The sequence below is a fragment of the Netta rufina genome (genome assembly GCF_964035555.1).
Source record: "Netta rufina genome assembly, chromosome: 17".
In the NCBI taxonomy this organism is placed as follows: Eukaryota; Metazoa; Chordata; class Aves; order Anseriformes; family Anatidae; genus Netta; species Netta rufina.
Window position 1 is genome coordinate 12351573 of NC_140141.1, and position 26385 is coordinate 12377957.

The 26385-nt window shown below is 40.6% G+C and overlaps 2 protein-coding genes across 2 annotated transcripts in view; one reads left to right on the forward strand and one right to left on the reverse strand.

The window, feature by feature from the left end:
• Nucleotides 1–899: 899 nt before the first annotated feature.
• Nucleotides 900–3281, forward strand: CCDC92 (coiled-coil domain containing 92; the record flags this gene model as incomplete). The annotated part of the gene is made up of 3 exons (XM_084297376.1): nucleotides 900–1029; nucleotides 1396–1437; nucleotides 2506–3281. The coding sequence occupies 3 exons, from the start codon at nucleotides 900–902 to the stop codon at nucleotides 3279–3281; spliced, it is 948 nt and encodes a 315-aa protein (XP_084153502.1).
• A 2388-nt stretch (nucleotides 3282–5669) lies between these two features.
• Nucleotides 5670–26385, reverse strand: part of DNAH10 (dynein axonemal heavy chain 10) — a gene marked incomplete at both ends in the record, with an annotated part of 57710 nt that continues 36994 nt past the window's right edge. Inside the window, 27 exons of the mRNA XM_084297451.1 lie at nucleotides 5670–5816; nucleotides 6082–6227; nucleotides 7303–7483; nucleotides 7761–7928; nucleotides 8015–8226; nucleotides 8732–8863; nucleotides 9359–9530; nucleotides 10217–10312; nucleotides 10695–10904; nucleotides 12091–12291; nucleotides 12920–13103; nucleotides 13339–13493; nucleotides 14223–14377; nucleotides 14907–15011; nucleotides 15451–15724; nucleotides 16788–17017; nucleotides 17396–17675; nucleotides 18192–18339; nucleotides 18997–19218; nucleotides 19606–19823; nucleotides 20739–20875; nucleotides 21639–21820; nucleotides 22665–22839; nucleotides 23374–23535; nucleotides 24188–24385; nucleotides 24800–24880; nucleotides 25672–25875. Coding sequence (XP_084153577.1) covers nucleotides 5670–5816; nucleotides 6082–6227; nucleotides 7303–7483; nucleotides 7761–7928; nucleotides 8015–8226; nucleotides 8732–8863; nucleotides 9359–9530; nucleotides 10217–10312; nucleotides 10695–10904; nucleotides 12091–12291; nucleotides 12920–13103; nucleotides 13339–13493; nucleotides 14223–14377; nucleotides 14907–15011; nucleotides 15451–15724; nucleotides 16788–17017; nucleotides 17396–17675; nucleotides 18192–18339; nucleotides 18997–19218; nucleotides 19606–19823; nucleotides 20739–20875; nucleotides 21639–21820; nucleotides 22665–22839; nucleotides 23374–23535; nucleotides 24188–24385; nucleotides 24800–24880; nucleotides 25672–25875 — 4775 coding nt within the window. The remainder of the gene's footprint in view (nucleotides 5817–6081; nucleotides 6228–7302; nucleotides 7484–7760; nucleotides 7929–8014; nucleotides 8227–8731; nucleotides 8864–9358; nucleotides 9531–10216; nucleotides 10313–10694; nucleotides 10905–12090; nucleotides 12292–12919; nucleotides 13104–13338; nucleotides 13494–14222; nucleotides 14378–14906; nucleotides 15012–15450; nucleotides 15725–16787; nucleotides 17018–17395; nucleotides 17676–18191; nucleotides 18340–18996; nucleotides 19219–19605; nucleotides 19824–20738; nucleotides 20876–21638; nucleotides 21821–22664; nucleotides 22840–23373; nucleotides 23536–24187; nucleotides 24386–24799; nucleotides 24881–25671; nucleotides 25876–26385) is intronic.

A 26385-nucleotide genomic window follows, 5' to 3' on the forward strand; every position in this document is an offset into this window, starting at 1 on the left:
CAGTAGTAACACAGCAGGGGTCTTCAAAGATGCTTCCCAGCATCGCACTGCAAACAATTTCTGCCTTTATTTGAATCTGAGCGCTGCTGTGGCCAGGGGCCTAGTTTTATGAGACTGCTTTGCGAGGAAACACCAGTGGTGTAAGAGTTTTCCGTTTACTCATAAACTCAGCAACAAATATCTGCTTGTTTTGTCTTTAAATGGGACATTGTGCTTTTCCACAGCCTCACTGCAGTGTCACTGGGGCCTGTGTGGGACACCAGGCTGCAGTGCCATGGGGCCAGCATCCGTGCTGTAGTGCAGCTGAAATGCAGCAGCAGCCAGAGCGCTCTCCTCCCCCTTCCAGTGTGCACTTTTCAGCTAAGGTGCCCCCGAGCAGCCACATGCATGCACGCTGCTGGGCTCAGCTGCATGTTAAGGGCTCCTTACTTTGCATTTCTCTTTAGTGATGATGTAGTTTAGTCCTTTCTTCCTCTTTATTGTCCAGAGATGTTAATGAGTCCTGTAACCCAGGAGGTACATGGAGAACACCCAACCAGACAGAGGGACATACTAGCCCATTTCTCAGAACTCCACTTATATCTTGTAACAGGATTAGTGACTTTGTCTGAAGTTAATCCTTTAAATGTGTTAACTCCAAACAAATGAGTTCCCTGTGCTGCTCTGGCCTGGAGTTAAATTAGGCTTTCTATGAACCAAGAGCACTACTCAATGAAACAGTCATGAAACAGAAAAACACTTGCGCTTCTGGGGCATTTGCTTGCTCGCATATCAGTTTGTTAATAGTATAATTCAATTATTTCTGTTGATTCTTGTTGTAGTGAGGATCTTTATATCCGCAAGATAACTGCGTGTTACCATTCTACATCTGTTTACTGACAGAGCGACTGCATGCCAGGATGGCAACTTCAAACCTGGAGAACCAGCTACACAGTGCCCAGAAGAATCTACTCTTTCTCCAGCGAGAGCACGCCAACACACTGAAAGGCCTGCACGCGGAGATTCGACGCCTGCAGCAGCACTGCACAGGTAACTAGAAAGCGTGCTGATACGCTGGGTCAGTGCTTGACTCTCTTCACAAGAATGGGGTAACTGTTTCCTATTTTAGCAGTGAAGCCTCTGCAACAGAGCCCCCCATTGGGGTATAGTTAGGGTGTGTGTATTTCAGGGCATGACAGTGTGGTCAGTAAGCAAAGATCTACCTTTTAAAAAAAAAAAACTGTCATGGGATTGTTCTGTGGCTGGGTTGTTTTGTGTTTGTTGTTTTTTTTTGTTTGTTTTTTTACAGATTTGATCTTTTGCAGTGGATCTCCTGTTACTGTAAACATGCTCACCAAGTGGTTTATTTGTTGTTGTTCTAACAAAGAAAGCTAAACAACTTTTTTTCCTCTTCAGATTTAACCTATGAGCTGACTGTAAAGACTTCAGATTTGTCAGGTAAGGAATACCTAACATTATTCATTTACTGTTCATGTTCAACTGCCTCATGTTTCTTAATGTTTTACTTTCTCCATTACAAGTAGCTGAGAATACTTTGCGTATGGGATGTTGACTCTACAGATTCAAAAGATACCAGAGGAGCTTTCTACTTTCCAGAGTTATGGTTATTTATGGAGTAAATATGGGTATTTATGGAGTAAATAACCATATTTATTTTTAGAGTAGGTGGTCTGTTAGTAATGCCGGTGTGTTGGTGCTGTGACAGACATAGACATTATCCACTGTGGAGGGGACAATGTCTAACAATATATAGTTGAAAGTTCTGTGACTAGAGTGCTTGTTATTGGAGAATTTGGGGCTGAAGGTCCCTGCTAAACAGTTGGAAAGCTGTCCATCTGTAAAAACTAAAGAGTGACAAAATCACCCCACATGCCCCATGTGTGCTGTGAGGGCACAGGTGCGGAGATGGGGTCAGCCTGTAGGGCATGCCCACAGTGCAAGATCCCCTGGTGTACAGGGTGGCGTGTTCTTGTGAAAAGGAGGCAGCCAGGCTCAGACACCTCATCCCCAGAGAGACTTCTACAACTGTGAAGAGGAACATCTCTGCCTACAGTCACAGGCTTCCGCTGTCCATGGGGGACCAAAGCTAAAGCCTGGGCATGTCTTCCTGGTGAGCTGGGACAGCTGTTCCGGCCTGCTCACCAGCCACCGCGGTGCTTGCTGTGAGAGAAGAGCCTCTTAATGACCAGCCAGTTTGCAAAATGGCTCTAATTCTGAGCAAGTATAGCAAGCATGGTTTCTGTAATCCCCATTTACCTCAATGAGCTGTTGACACCAAGTAAAGATGCTTCACTTTCTTTTAAACTGTGGTGAGTGGCAGTAGCTCTTCATCTCTTCTGTAAGAGCCATCCCAGTGCTTCTGAAGATAAAGTGATTCTTACAGCATTTGCACAAGTTAGCCTTTGGGGTCTTATGGGTTTGAATTGTCAAAAGGAACCCTGCTCCACTGTTTTACTTAATGACTATCATTAACTTGAAACACTTCTGATTTTCCTGTTCTTCTAGAAAATGGTAGTTCAAGAAGTGATGAACTCAAAAGAAAGTGTGAAGATCTTGAAGCTCAACTGAAAAGCAAAGAGGCTGAAAACAATGAATTATTGAAAGAACTGGAACAAAAGAATGCAATGATAATGGTGCTGGAAAACACTATTAAAGAAAGAGAAAAGAAGTATTTGGAAGAGCTAAAAATGAAAAGCCATAAGCTCAATATGCTGTCAAGTGAACTGGAGCAGAGAGCAAGCACTATTGCTTATTTAACTTCTCAACTGCACGCTACTAAGAAGAAGCTGCTGAGTTCCAGTGGGACTTCAGAGGGGACCCCTTCTGGCAGTCCAGTGTTGTCCAACTATAAGCCAGCCCCTCCCAAAGACAAACTGCCTGAGACTCCACGACGCAGAATGAAGAAGAGCCTGTCAACACCACTCAACCCTGAGTTTGAAGAGGCCTACAGAATAGGATCGGATAGCCGGAAGCTGCTGCTAAGAGAGCCTGTGGATGCCATGCCTGATCCCACTCCGTTTTTGTTGGCCAGAGAAACGGCAGAGGTCCACCTTATCAAGGAGAGGCCGTTGGTTATTCCACCAATTGCTTCAGATCGAGCATCCGGTGAATCACACAGTCCGGCCCGAGAGAAGCCACACAAGGCACACATTGGGGTGGCGCATCGCATCCACCACGTCGCGCCGTCTCAGCCTCAGCCGGAGGTTGAAACGCTGGCAGTGGATCAGGTCAATGGAAGCAAAGTGGTCAGAAAGCACTCAGGGACAGACAGAACTGTTTAAGTAAAATCACTTGCTCTATTCTGTTGCTGTTTATGCACTGTGATCCTATAGGATAAATAGCACCTGCAGTAAAGTTTCTTTTGATGCCCCATGCATGCCAAACTTCTTCCAGATACATCATTAATAGATTATTCTCCTCTAATGAACCCTAATAGGACTGTGTTCATATGGCAAGGCATATAACTACTAAATGCTGTGGCCAAATCAGGGGTACCTGACCGCTTGCTTCTGAGCACTGCTCCATTTATGGTAACTACACATGTGGACAAAGGCACAGGCTGCAGGCTGTGTTATTAATGTTAATGAAAACAAACTTAGCTCTAACCCTGCAGCAATAGGTAATGGCTGTTAGCATTTAAAATAGCAACAGGTCTTTTGTCTCCACTGTGTATCTAGCAATTCGTACACAAACATTAACTTCCATGACAAAGCCTTTTCTCATGGTAGCATTGAACATTATGCAGCTGCAGCTATACTTCAAAAGGCACTAAGGACTTTTTACCTTCATAGGCTTTTGGTTGCAAATTGTGTTCATAGTTTCTCTGGCTCAAAAATCCTGAGAGTCCCAGCAAGTATTACTTATTAGTCTTAAATACTTTGGTTTGTGGCTTTAAGTAAAAAAAAAAAAAAAAAAAAAAAAGGGGGAAGGAGAGGCTAAAGCACTCTTTTTCAATGGTTAATGGTTCTCACAGAAAGAGTAAGAACACTTCTTTAATTTTTATTTTTAAATTGAATGGCTTCATTGCACGTTTTACACTAGTCTGTACACTGCACTTGTGGCACCTTCCATACTGGCTCAGAGCTCCTTTTTCAGGGAGCAAATGTAACCGACTATCCAATATGGGAATGGTTCCTTATGCTCTAACCTGCACTTTTTTTTTTTTTTTTTATAAAGGGATTATTTTTGTTTCCTGAAAACCATAGACTTGTTCTGGGTATCATCAGACAGCATGGGCTTCTAAGCTATTAGAAGCCCATGCTGTCCCTTTAAAATGTGTGCATTTAGTTTGAAATGTAACTGAGTTAACCAATTCATACAAGAGGAGAACCTGGCATCCTCGAGTTTTATCTCAGCCAACTGGGACACGGTTGCCTTGTACTTGTCCTGGTTCCCCTACTCCTGCCTAGTTAGCAACAGGTAGCCCCAATGTCTCTGTTAGACTACTTGATTTTTATGTTTGTTCTTTTTTTCTAGGAAAGAAAGGCATACTGAGAGCAGTGTGAGTATGTAATTCTGAATGGGAGCACAAATCTGACAGTTTTTTTCCTTAAATTCTGATCAGCACCTCCAGCTCACCTCTGCTTCACTCTTGTCTGCAGCCTCTGAGTAGGACAAGCAAGAAAAAATGGCTCCCAAATGCTGCTAAAGCTTATGATGTGCCTTCAAAAACTTGGAACACGTAACCTTTGTGAAACCTGGTGAAGGATTCCTGCCTGCCCTCTTTCCTTCCTCTTGCCAGCTGTAGTCTTAACCCCTTAAGCTTTTTCTGCAGCTGTGTGTTGGTGTGTGTTTCCTTCGGGAGCCTTGGATAACAACTATTTGTCAGCTTCCCTTAAAAAAAAAAAAAAAAGGCACTGGCAGGATGAAGACAGCTGTTCTTCCTAATTGTGGTAATGCTAAATTTCCTGTGTAACGTATAACTTACAGCAGGGTTGTTGCCAGTCAGAGAGGATTTGAATGTCCACTAGCCCTAAGGCCTCCCGTGTCGTCTGCCTGTGCACCTTCACAATTCAGTCACTTGCTAGTTTAAAGCCCAAGAAACACTCGTCAGTGTTGTGCCTTGTCAGTTGTGTGGTAGGATTTGTTTCATGAATTGTGGGGAGGGACAGGGAGAAGGCTGTGTTCCTGAAAAATGATTGGTTAAAGACAGCTTGTTATTCCAGGGTTTACCACGTCTAAGTGTATTGCATTACCCAGCAGTGGTTTCGGTTTTGGGTTTTTTTGGTTGTTGTTGCCATATTATGATGGCTATCTATTGTATGAGTGAACTACCCTGCCACTTGTTCAAGGCCGATGGAAGGCATCGCTTCTAAACACAGCAGAAGCGATGCTTTGGGCAATTAAAAATGTTTCTTACAACCATACAGGCAAACCTTAGTCTTTGTGTGTGTGTGACAAACTTACTACATCTTTCCTATATCTATACACAGCAACTCAGAGCGTTTCTAAAACAAAATGCAAATGATGAAAAACACTTCCTTTTCAAATGTGTTTATTGAGACTACTAGCTTAGTTGTAACATACTATTTAAGGTCAAGTACACCTAAGCGAACACTACCCTACCCAGGGTGGTGAATCTTTGCCTCTTTGTTGTTTGTTTTGTTTTTAACTTCCCTCCCTAAAGCAGTGAATTCTATGAGAAAAATCTAGTGCCTAACTTCAAGCTATCAATCTGCATTCAAAGTGAGACAAACACCTTGAAGCACCCAATGGGAAATGTGCCTTGTGGTGTAAAGATCAGCTTCAAAAACAAGGCCAACGCCCATCGCGTTCCTTCTCATGGAGGTGGTGTACACTGGTGTCCGGAGGGTATTCTAGAAGAGGGTGGAGGAAAAGGAAGACACTGAATAGTTCTCAAAGTGCATGAAAGTGGAAACAAGAGGAGCCTCTATGAGAGATGGTTGACTTCAGAAATTCACTCATTCTGTTTCTGTAAGGAGAAGTTTCACACTGCATACTCTAAAATGCTAGTGGTAGTTCTGGTTGTGCTAAGAGGGAAATGACCAGCAGCTACTGAGATTTAAAAATAGGAAGAAGGTGATAAACAAATGTATCCCAGTGTCCCCAGAGGAAAAGTACCTGGAGTTTGAGCCTGTGCGCTTCAATGGGGATTATCTTCAGAATGGGTAACTCCACCACCAGCACTCCGGGCTTGCTTTTTGTAAGGCAGCTGTTCTCTATGTCCCAGTCTGCTCCTTCCAGAAACAGGCCAGAAACAAAGCAACCTGTAAAGGCAGAAACGCGACATCTTGTGTAAGTCAGGCCACTAAAAAACACTGTTTAAGGCAACGTTATTCCTACAGTGGATCTCCTTGGCATTAATACAGTGATGACAAAACTTATCCTTTCAAACTGCATCTACACAGAGGTATATTTACCTGTGGTGTCTGTCTGTATAGCACAGCTGTGAGCTGTGGGTTTAAAAAAACATTTTCAAATTAAAATTGGCTCAGCTGCATTATATGTGATAAACAGGAATAAATACCAATTTCCTACCAGTTTTCTTCCCCACAGTGGATACCACCCTTGGTATTTGCTCACGTAATAGCCAAGTTATGAGAGAACTTGTTCACTCTTGTGGGACTGAAGGTTAGCTCATGCTGACAAAAGGTGTGGGTTTGGACAGAGTTGTTCTAATACCAAGCATTTTTGTTGAAATTTTGGTAAATACAGAATAATCTAGGCTTGACGTGACCTTTTTTTGTTGTTGTTAACTGATAGCTATATTTGGCAAAAAAACAGATTTTTCTTCTCTGTTTCCAGTCAGGTATGATACTCAAAAAGAGTTGCTTACCTGGACCTCTAGCCAGAGGTTGTTGCATTTAGTAATTAGAACACTGGCATTTCTAAGAGATATATATACACAATACGTAATACAACACAGTTATATTTACTTTTTTTTTTTTTTTTTTGCTTAAATACATTATTTGCCGTGTAAATGCATTTTTACTTAGTCTTAGCAAGTTTATAATGCTTTTCCCATTAAGAAAATACATACAGAGATATAAGAGAGAGACAAGGAGAGGCTGGAAGTTGAAGAAATATACAGGTGTGCGTGAAAGAAGCTGAAGAAAGATCATCATTTGTGTATACACTTGCTCAGCAGCAAAGCAGGAACCTGAACCTAGCTGATTTCCAGCTTGTAATCACGCGGACTGTTAAAACCATAACCATGCACATTGTCTGCAGAGGTATGATCTAAATAATTCCATTCAGTAGGCCAAGCAATTTCTCTCCCTCACCCCTCTGGCCCCAATTAACTGCTTTTTTTTCTCTTCAAATGATCATAAAACCACTTACCTTGTATAGACCCTTCAGTGATGTCTTCTGCAGTCCTGTATTTAGTCACCTCAGTGTAGAGGGTGGAGTGATCCAAGGGCCACCTGTTCTTCCTGCAGGTGGCCTGAACAAGAGCTGTCAGGTACGATTCTGGAATGTGCAGGCCTGAGAGCCACATCACCTTTGGTTCACACTCATTAACCTGCAATCAGTCCAAGAAGACAACCTGCAGCACTTGTTCTCTTCTCCTACCACCTCACTCAACTCAGAGGCCAACCAGTTTAAAGCGAGGGGCCAGGCTTCCTTAACTCCACTGTTGTACAATGAATCAGTCTCGTTTTATGTAGTAATTGACATTAGTTCAAGTAACTTATTTAAAGCAGCGTGGTTTCAATGACTTCTGCACCCCAGCACTAACTTGCACAGCATATCATGCAGGTTAACAAAAAAGAGAACTTTATCTAGAATGTCTTACTCACCCAGCTGGTGTACTGGTTATACCTAGCTCTAAAGAAAATGATCCAATTTCCAAGTGTTTTTAGGGTGTCAGGGGCCAGCCGCCGCCAGATTCCAGGAATCTGCCCATTAAAGAGAGCCCGAGCCACATCGTCCAGTTCACTGCTCATTCCAACTTCCCCAGACAAGGCCTGGAAAGACAGTGAGAGTCCTGAGTGCCTGAATGGGCGCAGTTAAAACCCAACTGATTTCACCCAGTAGCTGTGCTCTTACGTACCCGCTGTAGTTCAGCCAGTGACTTTGCCATGCGAATGATCAGCTTATTAAAACGTTCCAGTTCCTGCAACAGCACCACAGTTGTAGGGGATATGTCTAGTCCAAAACCTTTTCGTATCTGGGCAAGATCAAATACTTGTGGTATCTTGCTTTCTATATCCTTAGCAACATGTGCAATATATTCATCTCGACTAATTCCTGTACCAGATTCACCTGAAACAAAAATGGTTTAGTGAGACTAAATCAGAATAAATTATCCCTCCTGTTATTCTCTAAGACCATTTTGAGGGCTGACTCACCTTTTGGCACCAAATTCTTTGCCCAGTCCCTGTGGCACTGACATTTGCACTAGAAGACTTCCCACATGCCTCAAACTGTGCCTCTGGGCACATGCTGAACAATTTCCATGCTGGCAGGACTAAGCAGTTCAGCTGCTTTGCTTGCTTCCCAGTCCCTGCTGTTTTGCCACCTCTGTTCCACGAGGCCACTACACATTGTGCTGGCAGGCAAACACTAACCTGTGTAGCCACAGAAACCTCTGCGTGCCAGCCTGTGGCAACGTGCAGGGTGCAGGCAGCGCTACTGGCTGCAGCGTCCATGCCAGGCCCCAGACCCCCTGAAGTGGGCAGGGGCATGGTTGGCATTGCAGTCTCTTAGCACAGAGCTCACCACCTTAGTTCCTATTCATGGAAACAGTCCAAAGCGATGGTGAATGTACCTGTCTGAGGCTGCAGCTCAAGGAGATGAGACCATAGATCACGAACTGCCTCTGTGTAATACCCAATCTCAGCGTTTGCATGAAGCCCAAACACCTCTGGTGTATTAGCAAGTGGCAGAGATTCTATCGCTTCTGCAATACAAAAACATGTTTCATAAATATACCATATATTAAGCCACAGCTACCAGACCGAAAGAATGCTGTAGAGAATTCCATGAGTGGTTTTTGTTATTGTTATGATTGAAAAAAATGAAATGCTATAGCTGATTTTGAAATACTGCAAGGACTGAATAAACATTTTAGAGCATGAAATACAGAGACAGCCACACCCTCCCCACCATGGAAAGGTACCACATTTCAAACATGCTGTTTATCTGGGGAGGGTTTGTTGGAGTTTTTAAGAACTGTGAAGAGCTGGCTGGTAAGCTCACATGTTAAGAGGGCCTGCTCATATGAGGCAAAAGCATTATCAGCTGTGGATTATAACTTTGCAACATGTACAAATACTACGCCTGAAGTTACTTCCGATTTCTCATGTCCAACACTGGCCATGGGAAGAGCAGGAATACTGTAAGTAGCCTTATTTATTTCTAATGCTAACTTAAGTCCAGGAAAAGCATTGCTTACCAACAAAGTCATCTTTTACAATCCCTCGTGGAATCTTATAATTAACCTTATCATCTTTATAAAAATGAAAGGTTTGGAATGTGTCAAATATGAAATCACCAAGGTACTCATCCATATAGACAGTCAGAATGCGACGATCGAAGCTATCAATTGCACGTCCACCATACATGACCTAGAAATAATAATACTAATACACCACTGGCTTTTGGGGCAGCAAATACAGTTTAAAAAATAAAATCACTGAAAGGTCCAAAGGACTTCCTGCTGCAGTGACTGGCTGCTGCAGTGACTGGATGATTAATGCTGTTTCCCTTCAAGGCTTCTCTAGCTCCCTCTCAAGGGGAACACATGAAGTGTTTGACTCAGTCCGGTAACTGCTCCAGCCCACTTGTAATAGCCAGTCTTGGTGATCTATGTGTAACAGGAACTCCCTTAGATAATATCTCAGTTGTGATTAAATGCTGCAAAATAACATCTTGTAAGATGTCCTTGACTTTGAATTGGCCAGCTGCTACACAGCGCATACCACGTACAGCACTGCAAGAGCTCTAGAAATACCCGTTCGTACAGCTCACATCAGCAGTACTCCACTGTACTACTAATACTGTAACGCTGTGCCATTCAGTACCTTTCATCAGAGGATCCCAAGGGCTCTTTCACTCCAAATTAATTAAGCCCCATAACTCCCCTGTTGTGCAGTTAAACACAATGGCCCTGTTTCATTCAGGCAGTGAGACAACCACCCAGGAGAGATTCTCAACCAGCTTTACTTTATGATGCAGCTCATACAGAAAGGAAGCTTCATTTGTCAGGGTTCTTTAGCCACCCATGTTGCTTAGTGACATTGTAGGCACTCACCTCACCAATAAGATACTTGAGACTGCTCCACGGGATTTTATCATCATTTTGCTGGAAAGCTTTCGTCAAGTATGTGTTAAGAATTTCCATGCAGACCTAATAAAGTTTTTTAAATGTGCGAGATAAGATTCATAAATCATCTATACAAGTCCATAGATTTTACTTCACATAGTTCTTGTTTGAAAACTAACAGTAGTTTCTTCCTCAAAGAATTAGAAAGTTAAATGTACATCTTGTTAAGAAAGGAAGCCCGCAAGGGAGGCAAGATAATAATGAAGGACTGGGAATCCGATCTTTAGTGGCCGAAATTGATGTTATAGAAGATGGTGAGTCTACATGAGTCCACAGCAGCAGAAGAAAAAAAGGAAAAGGGAGAGGCAAAATGTTACTGTGAAAAAGGATTAAATCTGGATATATCGTTTTCAAAAATAATTTGAGCAAGTCAAAAATATAGGAGCTATTGTCACTATTTTCTTACCTGGAAATCGGATTCATTAAAGTCATATGGAACGTTCCACCCAATCTTCCCAAATTTCCTTCTCTCCTGAACCACAGCATGGAAAAATGCCAAGACATAGACTAAGGATTTAAAGGCAGGATGTGGGCATTGCTCTAAGGCTTCTTGGGGAATTTTGAAGTAGGTGGCTTGCATATTTGGCTTCAGACCATTAGGTGGTTCTGTTACAACCTATGAAAATAATCAGGGAAGCCATCAATTACTGAATTGCCTCAGGAAAATAAACAGCAAATGCATCACATTCTCTAAGTAAGTTACACAATGCAAACGTGAAAAAAAAAAAAAAAAAAAGATCAGCTTCCTGAATTCATATCAATATGGGATTTTTTCTTATATAAAGACATGAAACTGACCTTTTAAGTACATCAAGGTAAAAATACATATGTAAAGAGAAACTTAATATTATTTTAGAAATAGCCATGTTACTGGAAAGACATCAATATTTTATCATACTTGAAGATCAAATTTACTGAAATATTACCAGTACTATATACATTTTGCTGTGTCCTACATATCACAATAGTAAAACGGCTTAACAGTCTCTAACATGTCTTTACTGGTGATCAAATGAAGGCAGAGCCAGCTTCCTGGCAACATTTTCAAAGTGCTATAAAACCTTTGATCTCACTGCACATGGCTAGACCTACAAAGTGCGTATCTGCAGTCATAAATCAAAGATATGTTCATGCTCACTTCTCCCCCACTGCAGAATTAGGCACTGCTGGAGATGAATACTCTAGACCTGTCATTGATACACTAGAGCACATATTGGGTGGATCTGTTATACCACTGCCTTCAGATCTGTGAAATACAGTTATTATGTTTACAGGAGTGGTTCACCACAACAGAAATAAAGCAGCCACAGAAAAGAACATTAGGACAGCATCATGGCTTGCGCCTTCAAAATAATCAGCTCAGCTTGCTTGTGAACTAGCAGCTGGAAACCATTATCCTATTACAGCGTCTGCTCCGCTGGTACTATTGCCAGGCTAGGCACAGACCTCAGTTCTGTACTTCAGCATCTGGGACTGACAGGATTATTTCTGACTTGATATACTTGTGGCAGCATTTCAGTCTGAAGAGCATTTGTCACATCTCCAGGTTTACTCACAAACCTCGACTCTGAAATAACTGCTTCAGGAAAAAATATGCTGAACAGCTTTTACCCAAAAGAAAAAAAAAAAAATCACCAGAAGATAAACAGGATGATGAAGAATGTATTTGGCTTATGAAGACAAAAAGCCATACAGCCCAAGTCAACATCCTACATTCAGGTCATGCTCCTCCCAAAGCCCCTCTGTTTTGCTGAATACGCGGGCCATGTCTTCCTGACTGGGGTTTCCCCATTGCACAGTACCTTTAATGACTTCTGCAATATTCCAATTGGAAAGCCCTCGGTAGGGTCGGTAGTCAGCCAGAGGCGAAAGTCTGGGTGAGGTTTTGTAATTTTCTCCAGGGCCTTTTCCAGAGTGACAAGCCACCTCACCAAAAGGTGACAGTTCTGCAACATCAGCCACTCTCCACTAACTGCCACGTTCTCCAGCATCTGCAGAGCAATCTTGAGAGAAAGAAAGGACCATCTGTTAGTAACTCTCCCTTTATCCTGCAAGCAAACCAGCTCTAATGGGTTAGTGCAACAGATTTCTTCCTGCTAGCAGGTGATCAGAGCCTAGGAAGTGGTGTCTAAACAAAGCTAATTGGAACTCTCCCACTGACCAAAAACACAGCAAATTCAGTCAGCTGCTAAGCTGTGACCACAACCAAAAAAGAAAGCTACAAGAAAGACAGAAAGAGCAGCAGGATCCTGTTTTTGGTAACGAACACTGTTTTCCAATCAGCTCATGTCCTTACACAAAGACAGGGTCACCGATTAACCTTTGAAAGGCTGCAGAGCAATGTCTTTTCAGCTCAACTATTTTCTAACATGAAAACCTAATTCTGAATGTAGCCTAACCAAACCCATAAAATCAGCCTAACAGCCAAATGCTCTCGCTCACATTACAGGAAAGCATTATTCCCAGGCTGGCATATTGTACACTATGTCTGAAGCACAAAGAAACTCCATTTTAAATGGAGCAGGCCTTTGGAAAGGAAATTTGGCCAGGCCCATGACAATAACAGCATGATATGCCATTCTCACACTAACTCACTGCCCACAGAATGTCTCAACCTCCCACTGAACCTACCTTTTCCTGGCCTTGTCCCATGGCTAGAAATTTCAGTCTGTCCCCTCCGAAGCCTGTCCTCTCAGCCAGTTTCATGAGGTCACTAATGGGATCAGAGCCAGGACTTAAGATAAAAACAACTGGTGAGTGGGGACTGCTCTGCTCAAAGATAGCTTCAAAGCTGATCACAGGGGGCTGCACATACCTGGTAGGAAAAGAAGCACCATAAGCTGCTCTACAAAAAAGTAGCCATCATGTGTAAAAGATGACTCTTACACAGACATCAACATCCATAGCAGACTACATAGAAATGGAACAGAGACAAAACATGCTCTACTGTTTAGACAAAGTATACAAACCAGTTACATAACTGAGTACAACTCCAGTTCTGTGTGAAATACCTTAACAGTAGTATTCTAATTTAAAACAAGTTGACTTACTTCTCACTCATTGTCAGAGTAACATAGTTTGTTACTGCCCGATATACCCGATCCACTCGGAAACATCGCAAAAGTAGGAGTTTCTGAAAGCCTGAGAGATTGTTTTGGTACTGCATGGGGAATGGCATCTGCTCCAGAGCATCTGTGTCATACCACTGGCAAGAAAAGGTGGGAGACAATGCAGATGGATCAAATGGATCTATCAATGAAATTACTAGGAAAAGCAGAGCAAAGCTATTTGATTGAGGAAGGGCTAAGATACTCAAAGAGAACAAAGAAGAAAGTCAACCAGCTGAAAAAACATATTGAAAGATTTTACAGCATAAAGCATTCAAGTCCAAAAACACATCTGTACTTTAATTATATGACGAGTAATTCTCTTAAGATATAGAAAACAGCAACAAACAGTATTAGCAGATTGCTTACAGAAAGATTCTTATAAAGCAAGAAGACATGGAATGAAACTGAAGGCAGAACAAAGGAAAGCCTTTGCTTGTAACTAGCCTATAAAACTCATTGCCACAAGAAGATCAAAGTACAATTTAGCTGTACAAAAACAACAGCGAAATATTGACTGTTGATATCCAACAGCAAAAATTCCACTGACTCGAATGGGGTAAAGAACTCATCTAAGGCATTTGACTGGAAAATACGTACAATATATCAGAGACAATACTGGGGGGGGGGGTGCCATTTAAATAAGAGCCTTAATTCTTCTGGAAATAAGCCAATCACTGAGTTCAAGAAGAAAAGGAAGGCCTTGACAGAAAAAGCCAGCGGTGACATGCCTCCTACAGAGTCCTATGGCACATTGCATCATACTTGAACATTTAATTCCAGAAGAAAAACAAGGAGAGAGAACAGGATTGCAGAAAAGCACGTACATTTTTCCATACATCTGGATTTTTTTCCACATCATCTGGAAGAGATTCAAATTGCTCAGGAAATAGTTCAGACAAGCGAATTAGGTCTTCCCAGCCTTGATCTGGAAGCCAAGCGAACGGTTTCTTTCGTGTACTCTTCTCCAGGGAAATATTGCCTAGTCATATTCAGAAACCAGAGTGACTGTCCATGGCATAAATTCTCCAATATATGACCACACATACAGTCCCACTGCACAGAGGAACCATTTGGAAATTTGTCTCTGGAAGCACTATAAGATTAAACTGGTCTGCTAAAGTAAATATGCCATTTCACAAGTGCTTGCAAAAGCCGAAGGTGTATCTTCTCAACCATTTCTAAAATTAATTATAAAAAGTTAGAAAGTAACAAGACATTATTTGCTCAGGTAACATTCTAATTGTCCATGGCTAATACAAGATTTGTCAATAACTGTAAGTGAAAACAGATTAGCCTCTTCACTGTTTAACAAATTCTAAAACAACAACAACAACAAAGTAAAAATCCACAGTTTGTGTAAACCAACTTATTTCAGCTGACTTCAGGTTCTAGCTCTCACAGCAGATCATATCTAGACAAAATCTATCTTTGAAAGATCTAGCTATCACCACATATAGCTATACATTTATATATATATATATATATATATATATATATATTCATGTTACCTTTTAAAAAGAAGTCAAGTTCTTCTTGTGGAACATTGTCATCAGCTTGCTCTATCTTGATAGTCATATTAAAGGAGAATAATAACTTGTGCTTCTCAAACAAGCCTGCATTAAAATGAGAATATTTTCAAAAATATGGTGCTAAAACGTGGAACGGGAGCAACCTTTAAATCTACATTCTGCATCTGGTCACCCCACAAAGACCTGGGTGATCAAAGACAGGGCTTTGGGTCAGGCTTACAGAAGTATGGACCAGCTACATGTTTGGAATCAAAATGGCATCTGTGAGAAATATCCAGGAATGCAAGATCCATAACAACAATTTGCCATTTGTAAATCCATTAATTAAAGCATTTTTTTAGGTTATATTTGTAACATGCATAGTTTCTTCAAACAGAAATAGAAGTAGTAAGAATAAACCAGGAACAATGCTGAGATCTGAACAGTAGTGAATGTGTTTGGTAATTTGCCTCCAATGTAAACCAACTGAAAGCATGGTTTTACCAAGCATTTGAACACCACAGTATCACTAAATTGCACTAACCTGTGCAGCCATAGTTATAGGTGTTCAAAGTCAATGCATCCATGATGTTTTCTAACCTCTTCAGAAGAATGGGACTGGGCATGGATTTCCGAAGAGAGAATCCAAAAACATCTAAGAAGGAGACCAGGGAGTACTGATACATGATGTTGACAACAGACATTTCAGACAAAACGGAGAATAAAATGGCTCCCCTCCTGGCAGCTGGTCTGTAGCCATCTCGAAGTCGATCAATATCCACTGCCGTTGTCGCAGCCAGATTAAGTTTTTCAATCACCTAGCCATACATAGATATTATGCACAAGTAATTAACACATGGGTCCATAGTATATATAACATGTCACAATAAGCAAAGCTATTCTGTGGCTAAGCCATGTTGAAACAATAATGGCGAACATTTAGGACCTAAAAATACTGCGTGTAATGGCATGCATTAAAACCATATGAACATCAGGAGGCAAGATACTAAAGACTAGTAACGTCCATATATTAACTTACTTTTAAAAAGACTATATTTATGTAAAAATGCAAGTCATCTTTAAACACTGTACCAAAATTTCTCTTAGAAGGCAAACAGGGCTTTGTGAAGAAATAAGAGCTAGTTATCTTGCATGTCCCCTTATAGTCTGAGGAGTAAAAAAGATACTGATGAGGCAAAGTCCCCATCCAACTGTAGACATCTGAACTATGTGAAAAGAATCATGCCCTACCAGTGCCTCTCTGTTGACTATATTCAGAATCTGGGCAAGTAACCCTAAAGAAGTATGAACTGTAAAAATCAAAGGTTAGAATAAACATCCCACCTTGTATTATTATGGAAAGTAAAGACAAAGTTTAACACAGAATCATGGAAATAGTGTGGGACAAACCCTCTGGGGATGTTTAGTCCAACTTTCTGCACAGTACTGGACTATCACTACCACTAGATCAGGTCAGCTGTGGTTTTGCCCAGCTGACCTGCTCTAGTGGTGCAAACCTCCAAGGACAGAGATTCAATATCCTCTCTGAATAACAAATATCTTAATTTTTCATTTCAGATCTGATACAATCCAAGATGGAGATTCTTTCAGCTCTGAAACAAATACATCACAAACCCTTTGACTTAGAACTGTAAAGAACCATTACTTTGGTCCTTATAAGGACTTTCCTGAAGGTAGGATTTGTTTCTTGGATGCAAAAACATACTGCCCAATACTGAAAGATGCAACAAACTTGTAAGATTTCTTCATTGCTTTCAACCTAGTTCCTAGCTTCAAGGATGAAAGAAGATGAAGCACAATGAAAATGAAAGAAGTCCTATAAGCAAATATCCTTCTCCCAAAAAAAAACAGAGTTGGTACCTCAGTAGCTTTGCATTTCGTCTCTTCCAGGGTTTGCACCAAGTCTAAGTTGTCCAACATGTTTCCTGTGGAAGATGTCAGCTCCCGAAGGAGAGAGTCTTCCAAATCTTTCAACAAGTTTCTGTTGTCACTTGTCTCCTGGATGAGATGTTCTCTCTGTTCTTCCAATTCCCTTCTTTCAAAACCCGTAATGACACTGAGCAACTGATCCTCTAGACCTTTTAGTGTAACTACAGATAGAACGCAGCACACAGGTTTTTGTTTGTTTGTTTTGTTTGTTTTGTTTTAAATAAGGACAGCCTTTAGACAGTTAATTTCATCTTAATCATCTCATAAAACTACAGCAATACAACTGAGTGACCTGGTTAGTAATTGTATATATTGATTCTACCAATGCATCCTAACCTGGCAGGTCTACGAACAGATCTTTAGCTACGTTTCAAATTAAAAGAGAGAAGTGAGAAGAATTTTATATTAAGTTAGATGACAAGTATAAGGGAGACTATGAAGTTTCAGAGTTTTGTTGTCATTTCAGAAAACCACACACGCCCTAAACTTGCACTACAGCATAATCACTACTTTGTTACTAAACACAAACTATTGCTTACCTGTATAATTGATAACCATAGCTTTGCCAAACACAGAGGGAGTATACTTTGGGTTTGCTAATTTGGTGTTCAGGTACAACCTAAAATTACTGTCATAGTCAACCTCTTTGTCGCCCAGGACAATGAATGTTCGCCCCTGTGCAACTTTGATATTCTTCTCTAAGACATTGTCTATCATAGGATCAATGTATTCATCAACACCATGCAGCAAGAAAGGATTTCCATACTTTATGGCAAGTTCTAGTTGTTTAAGGAAATCTGGGTCATTAAAGGAAGCCATCTGCAAGAGAATAATGGGAAGATATGCAAACAGGACTGATTCAATTTTCTGAACATCGTTATTTTTACAATAGCTGCTAGCACTAATGAAGATTGCTCTATGTTGCTCTTTGCCTTTACTCTTTAAACGATATAAACTACACTGGTACAGAACAGTAAAAATGCTCTTTTTCTAATCAGTTGAGAGTGACTTCCATTTGAAGAATTATTCCAACTATGCCTCTGACTGCGTTACTGTTGTACAGAACTCCATCCTGGAGCTGAGACAGAACGCAAGCAACACCAGCACTTTGGTTATATTATTTTTCTTGTACTGAGGCTGTCCAAGATCCTGAAAAAATAATCGTCCCCAAGGACTTGAAGGTCATGTGAACAGTGATACTTGCTATCCATTTTAGAGACACAATAGTCATCACATTTGTTTTTATATAACTGCATAATTGTTCCCCATTCAAGGTAACAAGTATTGATGCAGCTTTTAAAACAACAAGTAAAGAGGTTAAAAATTTATCTTTACCCTCAGGTTATTTTTTTCTTCCTTCTTCTTAATCCAATTTAATGCCTGTTGTTGTGGGTCAATACAGAGTGGAAAGCGGCTTGCATATGTTGTCAGGATGCCATTCTGGACGGAGAGCTCATCTGGAGGCAATCCTTGGGAAACCCACCTGGGAAGGCAATGGATCAAAGAGTAAGCTGGAATGAAAACTTGAGTGGAGAGCAGGACATTTCAGTAGGCAGTAAAATTATGCAATCCATTGAGCATAGTATTAGAAACACAAGCAAACATATAATGTATGGGATTGCAAGAGCAATATAACGTATGGGATTGCAAGAGCAGCGTCAAAACTCGGACTAACTCATTGCCTGAGTCATTTGTAACTACACCACTCAAAACACCAACTGTTGTATTTGCTGAGGAATCTTGCAGCAGTTGAAACATGGATTACCTGGGCATGCGTTTATTTCCAAATGCACTGAATTCAATGAAAAGACTCCTATTAGGCCTTGAGTTGAACACATATTATAGGTAACTCACAAAAAAATATGTATATATAAAAAGGTATTATATGCGTGCAGGTTCACTGAATGTCCTTGGAATATAAAGAACAATGGTCTGTTATAGCAAATAGCCTCTGCTAACCAGGAAAAAAAAAAACGTCTCCTTCCTTGCCATCTTTGAGGCATGAAAGGAAAATGCTCTCTTCCCTAGAATGGCTGTGCACTTCCATCCACAATGCCAATTCTATGCTACAGATTCAGATCCAGACTCCCACTTTATGATTTCACATACAGTAGTCATTGGACTTCTTTACTGGACATACCTGCTAACCTCCACTTCATTAGTCAGAAGGTTTTCTAGCCTAAATGGTTGACTGAGAGGGATCTCTCGTGAGAGGACATCTTCTTGCCACATTTGATAAATCATTTCATTACGAAACTCCCAGTTGAATGCTCCTTCATAGCTCAGAAAGGCAGCACAGAGCAGACAGTCTCCAAGCAAATTCAACTTCCGTGTTTTGTAGTCCTCTAATTCTTTTGCCCACCTGAAAGAAAAATAAGGGAATCCTGGGTGAGTTTGTAACAGGGGGATGGGAATTATGTACATTAACTGCTGCTAATTTAGCTGCAAATTGAGACAGACCCTGAAACTTACAGTCAGTAGTTCTCTCATTATTGTGATGGCATCAGACACTGAGTTGGTCTGAACCTTCTCCCTTTTAATCTTAATTCACCTTTCTCATCTGCATTAAAATTGTTGTTAGTATTTTTCAAGGTCTCATAAACATTAGTTAGAATTAATATTAACTCTTCACAGAAAAAAAAAAAATCATGGGAAGAGGCATTCCCAAAAATGTCTCAGTTTGATATATTTTATTCCTGGCACATGCCCATCTAATGTCAAGAGCGATCCTCTTTGAATCTAGATTTACCTCTCGTTCTCAGATCCCAAGCCAGAGATGAGTTTGTCAGCAGCTTCTAATCTCCGCTGCATAATCTCTGCTTCTTCTTGTAACTGTTGTTTTTCTTTTATTGCCTCTTGATATTTGTCCCCCAAAGCTTTAAGTTCTTCCTGAATTGTAGCTAGCTCTGCCTTTATCTTTTCCAGTTCCCGCTTACTTAAGTAATAATTCCGTTCTAGCCTCGCCACCTACATTAAGAAGGAAATATAAGAGTATCAGAGGAAAGAAAGGCTTTTGAGAGAAATCTTAAATTCTTGGATTTCTTTTGGCTATCTCATTTATTTTAAAGCATCCTGGTAATAAACAGTGTAAGTCAAAATAACTGGCACAGTTTTTCACCCACCTCCCCCCATCCTAAATATATACATTATGGTCTGAAACTGTAGTTACAAAGCAGATAAGTCTCCTAAACCAGATCTTTCAACACTTAAGTTATATTAAGCATGTATATGTAAGCAGTCCTACCAATACCTGGCAGGTCTGCAAGACTAGTATCCTGTACAAAAAGGGAGGTTTGTCCACTCAGTAACAATGACCTCAAAAATTGTGAGGCCCATCATCTAGTGAATATAGTTTATCAGTGGTTAGATGCATGTAAAGAGCTTTTCTTGAAGAAATTTTCTCTACATCATCTTCTGGACATTAGATTTCCTTTGGTAACACAGCTAAGTTTCCAGTCTTTATAAAAAAAAAAAAAAAAAAAAGAAATTAATAGAAAGGTCTGTGCTCAAGGGGCATGGATATTGTGTACTACTGAGCTCTACTCTGTCCAAATGCCATTCATTTTGAAGTATGCTTTTAGTAGACAGTTAAAAAACTGTGCTTTTCTAACCATGTTAGATTACCAAATGCCACCTGACCAAATTCCTCCACCTCCTTCATGCAATGGAGTGGATGGGAACCCCTACCACAGCATCACAGCACAACAAACACAGCAGTTTATCACTGAATATCACATTTCTCACCCCTACTGCAATATTTATAAACACCTCTTGTTAAGCACTTCAGAGTTCTTAAATGGGGCTGTCTGTGAAACTGATGTGTTATTTTTCTAATAACAATCATGTTTTGTCCTCCTCAGAGTTTGAATCCATACACTCTACCTTCTCTCTCTTTGGCTTGACTTCTCTAATTACATCACAGTAGCTCATCACTGCTTCAACAAACTTTAACATTCCCAGGCCTGCTCTGCTAACAAGTTCCATTTCAGTGGCAGTAGTATTAAGATTCTTTAACAGAGCTAAATGGGCAAAAACAAAAATATTGAAAGTGAGTTAATTATAGTGCAGAAATCCTCAGAGAAATAAGGTTTCCATACCAGCAATATTGAGCAACAATATGACAGACAATATGAAACATTTGTCAAAATATTAAAGAGACTCTGAACTTAAGATGAAGGTACCAGGCTAGAACAATAACAAAAAAATACTGCTAGCGATTTCTCAAGTTCTTTCTCCAAAAAAGGAGTGCATACAGGAGTTGTTAAGCATATCTCAGTATCATGGTTTATTTTCGCCACAGAAGTTAGATGCCATTTTGTTGAAAGAATCAAATTCACCTCTTAATGGAGCTATGGATTACAACTTTGGGAGTACCTGCAAAGTTTGGCCAATAAGCTTTATATATAGCTCATCTTCTTCCACTGTGTACATATCACATCCGAATTGTAACCACGTGGATGAGGTTGTAATGCTACTTTCTGAGTATCTAAAAGCAAACAGGGGGCCTGCTCAGCTGTCCTGTTTGTTTCTTGCCTGCTCTAAGCCAAAGTGTATGAGGTCCTAGCTAAGGCACAAACTGGATGTAACACAGAGAAGGTGTTTATACTCTGAAAAATCCAGTAATGCCAACAGCACAACATCTGCAGCACCCCAAACATGGCTGTCCCTTTGCACAAAGTGAATCCTACCCTTCCAAAGAACACCAGAAGGATTGCCACTGACACAGCTAATGACATTAACAAGTTACTGCAATCATTCCAAGTACACAGGTCAGTTACTTACCTCGGATAGATTTCACTTGGCTGTAAGTAATTCCATCAAAGTTTATGTCCATCAGGGATCGCAGGAAATTTGCCTCTGACATCATTCCTTTAGCTGTCTTCCAGTCTAATTCTTTGTACCCTCTCATTATAAGCACACATTCCAAGACAGCTTGCACCTGTTTGGGGGGTTTCGCAAATGATCTAGAAAACAGGTGAAAGAGATAATGGAGGAGACAAAGCACATGATGCCAAACATGTGCTTCCCATTAAGACTGCCAACAACAGCTAGTGCAGAAGACATCCTACTCAAAGGGAAAAACATATTCCAGCCCAGACAAGAAACAAATAACTAGATATGAGCTCAAAACCAACTGTTGTATTTGGGCAATTTGATCAATAAGAGACTAAAGGATTTCAGCAGTGGAAGGCCTAAAACCCTAATCTGTATTTTTCCCTAGGGCAGTGAGGCAGCTGTCCTCTGGGAGTAGCAGTACAGGATAAATCCACAGATCTACTAAAAAAAATGAAAATAAGCAAGTGTGACAGGGAATGGAAAGCTCTTACTATTTCCGGGAGAGCCAAGGACTGGATGTGCTTCCATATGTGTCCCCAAATACAAGGTGTATTTTAAAAACAAAGGAGGAAGTAATTCAGCAGAGAAGTATACTTTGATGCTATCAAAGCATCCCTGAAAAGTAACTGTTATGTGTTCCTACTCATGCAGAACAAAAACTGAGGAAGAATGAAGGGGTTTGGACAGCCACTGCTCAAGCAGAAACCAAAGCAGTTTCCAGTGCATCAGACACAGGGTAGAAATTACAGAGAAGACATCAAATGAAGGACAGGAAGAACAGGCTTCAGGAGACGTCCTGGGCTAGAAGTCAGGAGATTCTGTTGTGACCTCTGCTCCCGGACAACTGATGTCCTGACCTTTACCCACACACTGTGAATACGAGGAAGATGAAGCTAAAGTTCAGACCTACAAACAAGGGTCTTGGCAGTGAATTTCCAAGGGTTTATGCTACTGTACATCCGAATGAATCACCTGATCTCAGTAACATCAGACTTGTCAAGCTTCTGCAGCTCCAGTTTGGCAGCTTCTAAAACAGGCATGACTTCTGCCAGAGCTGACTCAGCTTCCATCTTCTCCATAGCAATAATCCTATTCTGTTCCTGTATCTCTGCAGCTTTTTCTTCAGCCAGTTTTTTCTTCTCCTCAGCTATGAATTGTAAAAGCAGGACCATAAGTGGGTTATTTAAAATTTGTGTGCAGAACATGTACTAATATAGACTTGCTCTTGGCTGAAAATCAGAAATTACCATCAACTCAGTACCCTTTACAGTTAGCTTGCCAATGTTTACAGGGCTCCATCCATCAGCAGTCTAGGAACACTGTTAGTGTTCCACACAAAGCATACATAATCTCTTTTCCTCCTATGCTTCCCTGTCTTTCCTCTAAAAGCAATTTTCTGAATGACAAGGTCCCTTTCTTGCTAATTTCTCTTTCCCACTTTACACCCTATACCTTGGTAAGGGAAGACAAGTGCAGAACACAGTAATTAGGTGTGCAAAGCAATGGCAATCTGAGTACGATACAGGACCTACTCTTCTAGCAAGATACTAAATCAGCATAGACAGAACAAAAGGGTCATCTCCGGAAGCAGTCTGAGCTCTTAGAGTGTCTTCTGACCCAACACAGACTATGTAAGCCTTGCTTAGCCTGTGGGACTCTTCAGTATTTGTAAACCACCTACCTACTTCTGTGTTTGCCGAAATCTCTTTTAACAAAGCCTCACAAGCAGCTGACTTTTCTGCTAACACAATCCTTTGCTCTGCAAGTTTCTTGTTCAGCTCAACCAGCTGTATACTAGCTTCTTTCAGTTTATCTAAGCCTCCATCCAGCCTTTTACATTGTGCTAGTAAGGAAACAAAAGAGAGAAATATTACTGATTCATTGGAATTATTGCACAGCAATAGACAATGTCATGGAAGGTAAATGTACTTATAGGTGCACTTTGTAGCAGGGCAACCTCAGTTGTGAAAGGAAAATCACTGTGAGAGATTTTTTGTTTCCTAAACCGCTCACCCTAGATGGTGTTAATGTCACCTGAGCTGCCACATAGTGGCCCAGCACCACAGCTTATTTTTCCTACTACACTGTCATGTTTTATCCTTTTCACATATTTCAGTGCCCACAGAAGTACGAGCAAGAATTGCCGCTTGAGGAAGAATGTAAAACCGTGAGCTAGGCTGAGCTGGTATTAAATCTAATCACTCTTTCCCAAGCAGACAAGTGTCTGTTTTGGAAACTCTGGCTAAGGTTCATCCACAAAAGACTTTGGGAAAAACATACCAGTAGACAGATTATGAACATTCATATATGGCCAGGATATTGGTCCAGTGTCAAAAACAGATGTCAGCACAACATTTGAGATAGTATAGATAACATTATTTTTGCATAATGTGGGTAATATGTGGGATATTCACCCATTTTCACCACATTCCACTATTTTATTTTTAATATTTAAATTGTTTATTAAAAAGGAGAAAATGACTACACAGCCTTACCTAAAATGAACTCATTTTTCTCCTCCAACAGTTTTGAATAAGTATGGATAAAATCAAGGTAATTCTTTGGTGTAACATGGTTGCTACGTCTCAATTTCTGCAGAAACCTCTTGCTAAAATCCCCTACTGATTCATGTACCACGACCATATGCTCAACCACTGACTTGGAAATCTCTGCTGGAACACGGGTGTTACCTCCTAAAATTGGGCCAAGAAAATAAAAACAGATCAGACTTTTTTTAAGAGTATGTCAATGACCATCTTCCTTCTTTAACATACATTTAAGCCAGGCGAGAAAAAAAAAATCTGCTTTCTGGAGCAAAAAGCAAGGTCAAGACAGAGTTCAGAAGAGAACACAGGCCTCCTGGTAGCAGGTAGCCATGTCACATTGTCTCCAGAGTTGGGAGACTGAATTTCACCAATTTTTTAAAATCTAATTGAGTAGGAAAATTGCATCCAAAAACATTTTTGACCAGGATTATGCATTACCCATGTAGACTTACAATAGCAATGACAATGGGAAAATGAGACCTACAATAACTTCAAACTAAAGAACACGTTTCTTAGGCTAGCCCAAGTGTTAAGGAGTTAAAATACTGACACTTTACATACCTACAAAGGATTTTGCAACTGCAAACAAGGCTTGTGGGGGCCAGGGCAAGAACCAATCAATACCAGTATTGTTGACAAGACCTTAAAATAAAAGCATAATGTTACCTGAAACAATTCCTTTGTAAAACTAGACCTTAATCTGCCAGATCGTCCTGTGCTTCATTTGCATAAAGAATTTGCAGGATCTGTCTTATTTGACTCCTACTTAGGAACAATAATTATCACAAAGCCAATGCTTCTATTTTGATAGTAAACAGTCAACTTTGCATCTCTGTCCTGCTAACACTATCATACTGTTTTTTAGACTGTAACATTCTGCAGGATACAGTCAAGAGCAGTAACTAGATGTTTTAGTATCTGGGATGGGATTCCCACCAGTACCCCTCATTCATGTGGCTCCTGTCTCTCAAGACTCCTTTCAGCCACCTGTTATACAGCAATGTCCACCTGGCTCAGGTGGTTTTTCTCTCAGTAGGTGTCCCTATCATCCTGCTCTTCTTTTGCTTTTGGATACACAAATGTTTCACTTACCACCATCCTAGTTTCATAACGATTTAATATGATGCATTCCTCTGTAAGTACAGAAGAGAGGCTGCAGACATAGGCTGCCTGTGTACTTCCAGGTCAACGAAGATGACTAATTGATTTCTAACCATTCAGCTGGAAAATGAACTGATCTGGTAAATGTTAATCAATAATACACACTGATATGTGGTAATTAACTGGAAAAAAAATTACACAAGTGTCTAATCATGAAACCTGCTCTTCTTAGCTTTAGTTGCCATAAAGTGTGAGTGCCTGCTGGAGATTTTCTCTTGCCTGCAAACCTGTGTTTCACAGGGAAGGGACTAACCAGCGTTTACGATTAATACCTGGGAAATTTCTGCACCACATTCTCAGATTGTCTCCAACTGGGGACATTCCCAGGACAATATGAAGGTTGCTTGTACATTTGTTTACAAAATATTGCCAGACACTCTCTTTAGTTGGATTCACACCAGCTTTAGTAGCTTCATCTCCAATCTGACTCATTATGGTGTCTTTTTCATCATCTGGAAAAAGGGCTGGCACCATTCCTGGAACATAAGGACAGAAGAATGCTAGTGAGAACAACCTGTAACCATAGTGCTGGGGACAGAGAAGATGAGAAATCAGAGTCACAGGTTTTAAACTTAGTTCAGCAAAAATGATTCTGGGCAGTTTTGGATGAACCTATTAATCTCTCCTCCTTCTCTACCCCAGGCCACTATGGAAAACAGAGTAAGTACTTAGGATGATGCAAGGGGATTTAGGGGAAGATTTGGTTTTGTTTGGGCTTCAGCAACATAAACAAAATGTCACAAGAACACAAAACATTTTTAACTCAGCAGAGGAAATCATCATTAGTGTCTGCAAACCATCAATTCATTTTCATTCTCTCAGTCACATGGTAATATCGCATAAATTCCCTAATGACTGCCATAAGAAGAATGGAACCTGTAGAACTACACAAGGAAAGGGCTGAGATTTAATACATCTCCTTTCAAGTAAGACTCTAAAGGAACTTATATAAGGAGGGTGGTCACACAGTGCCAGCTGCTGCTCAT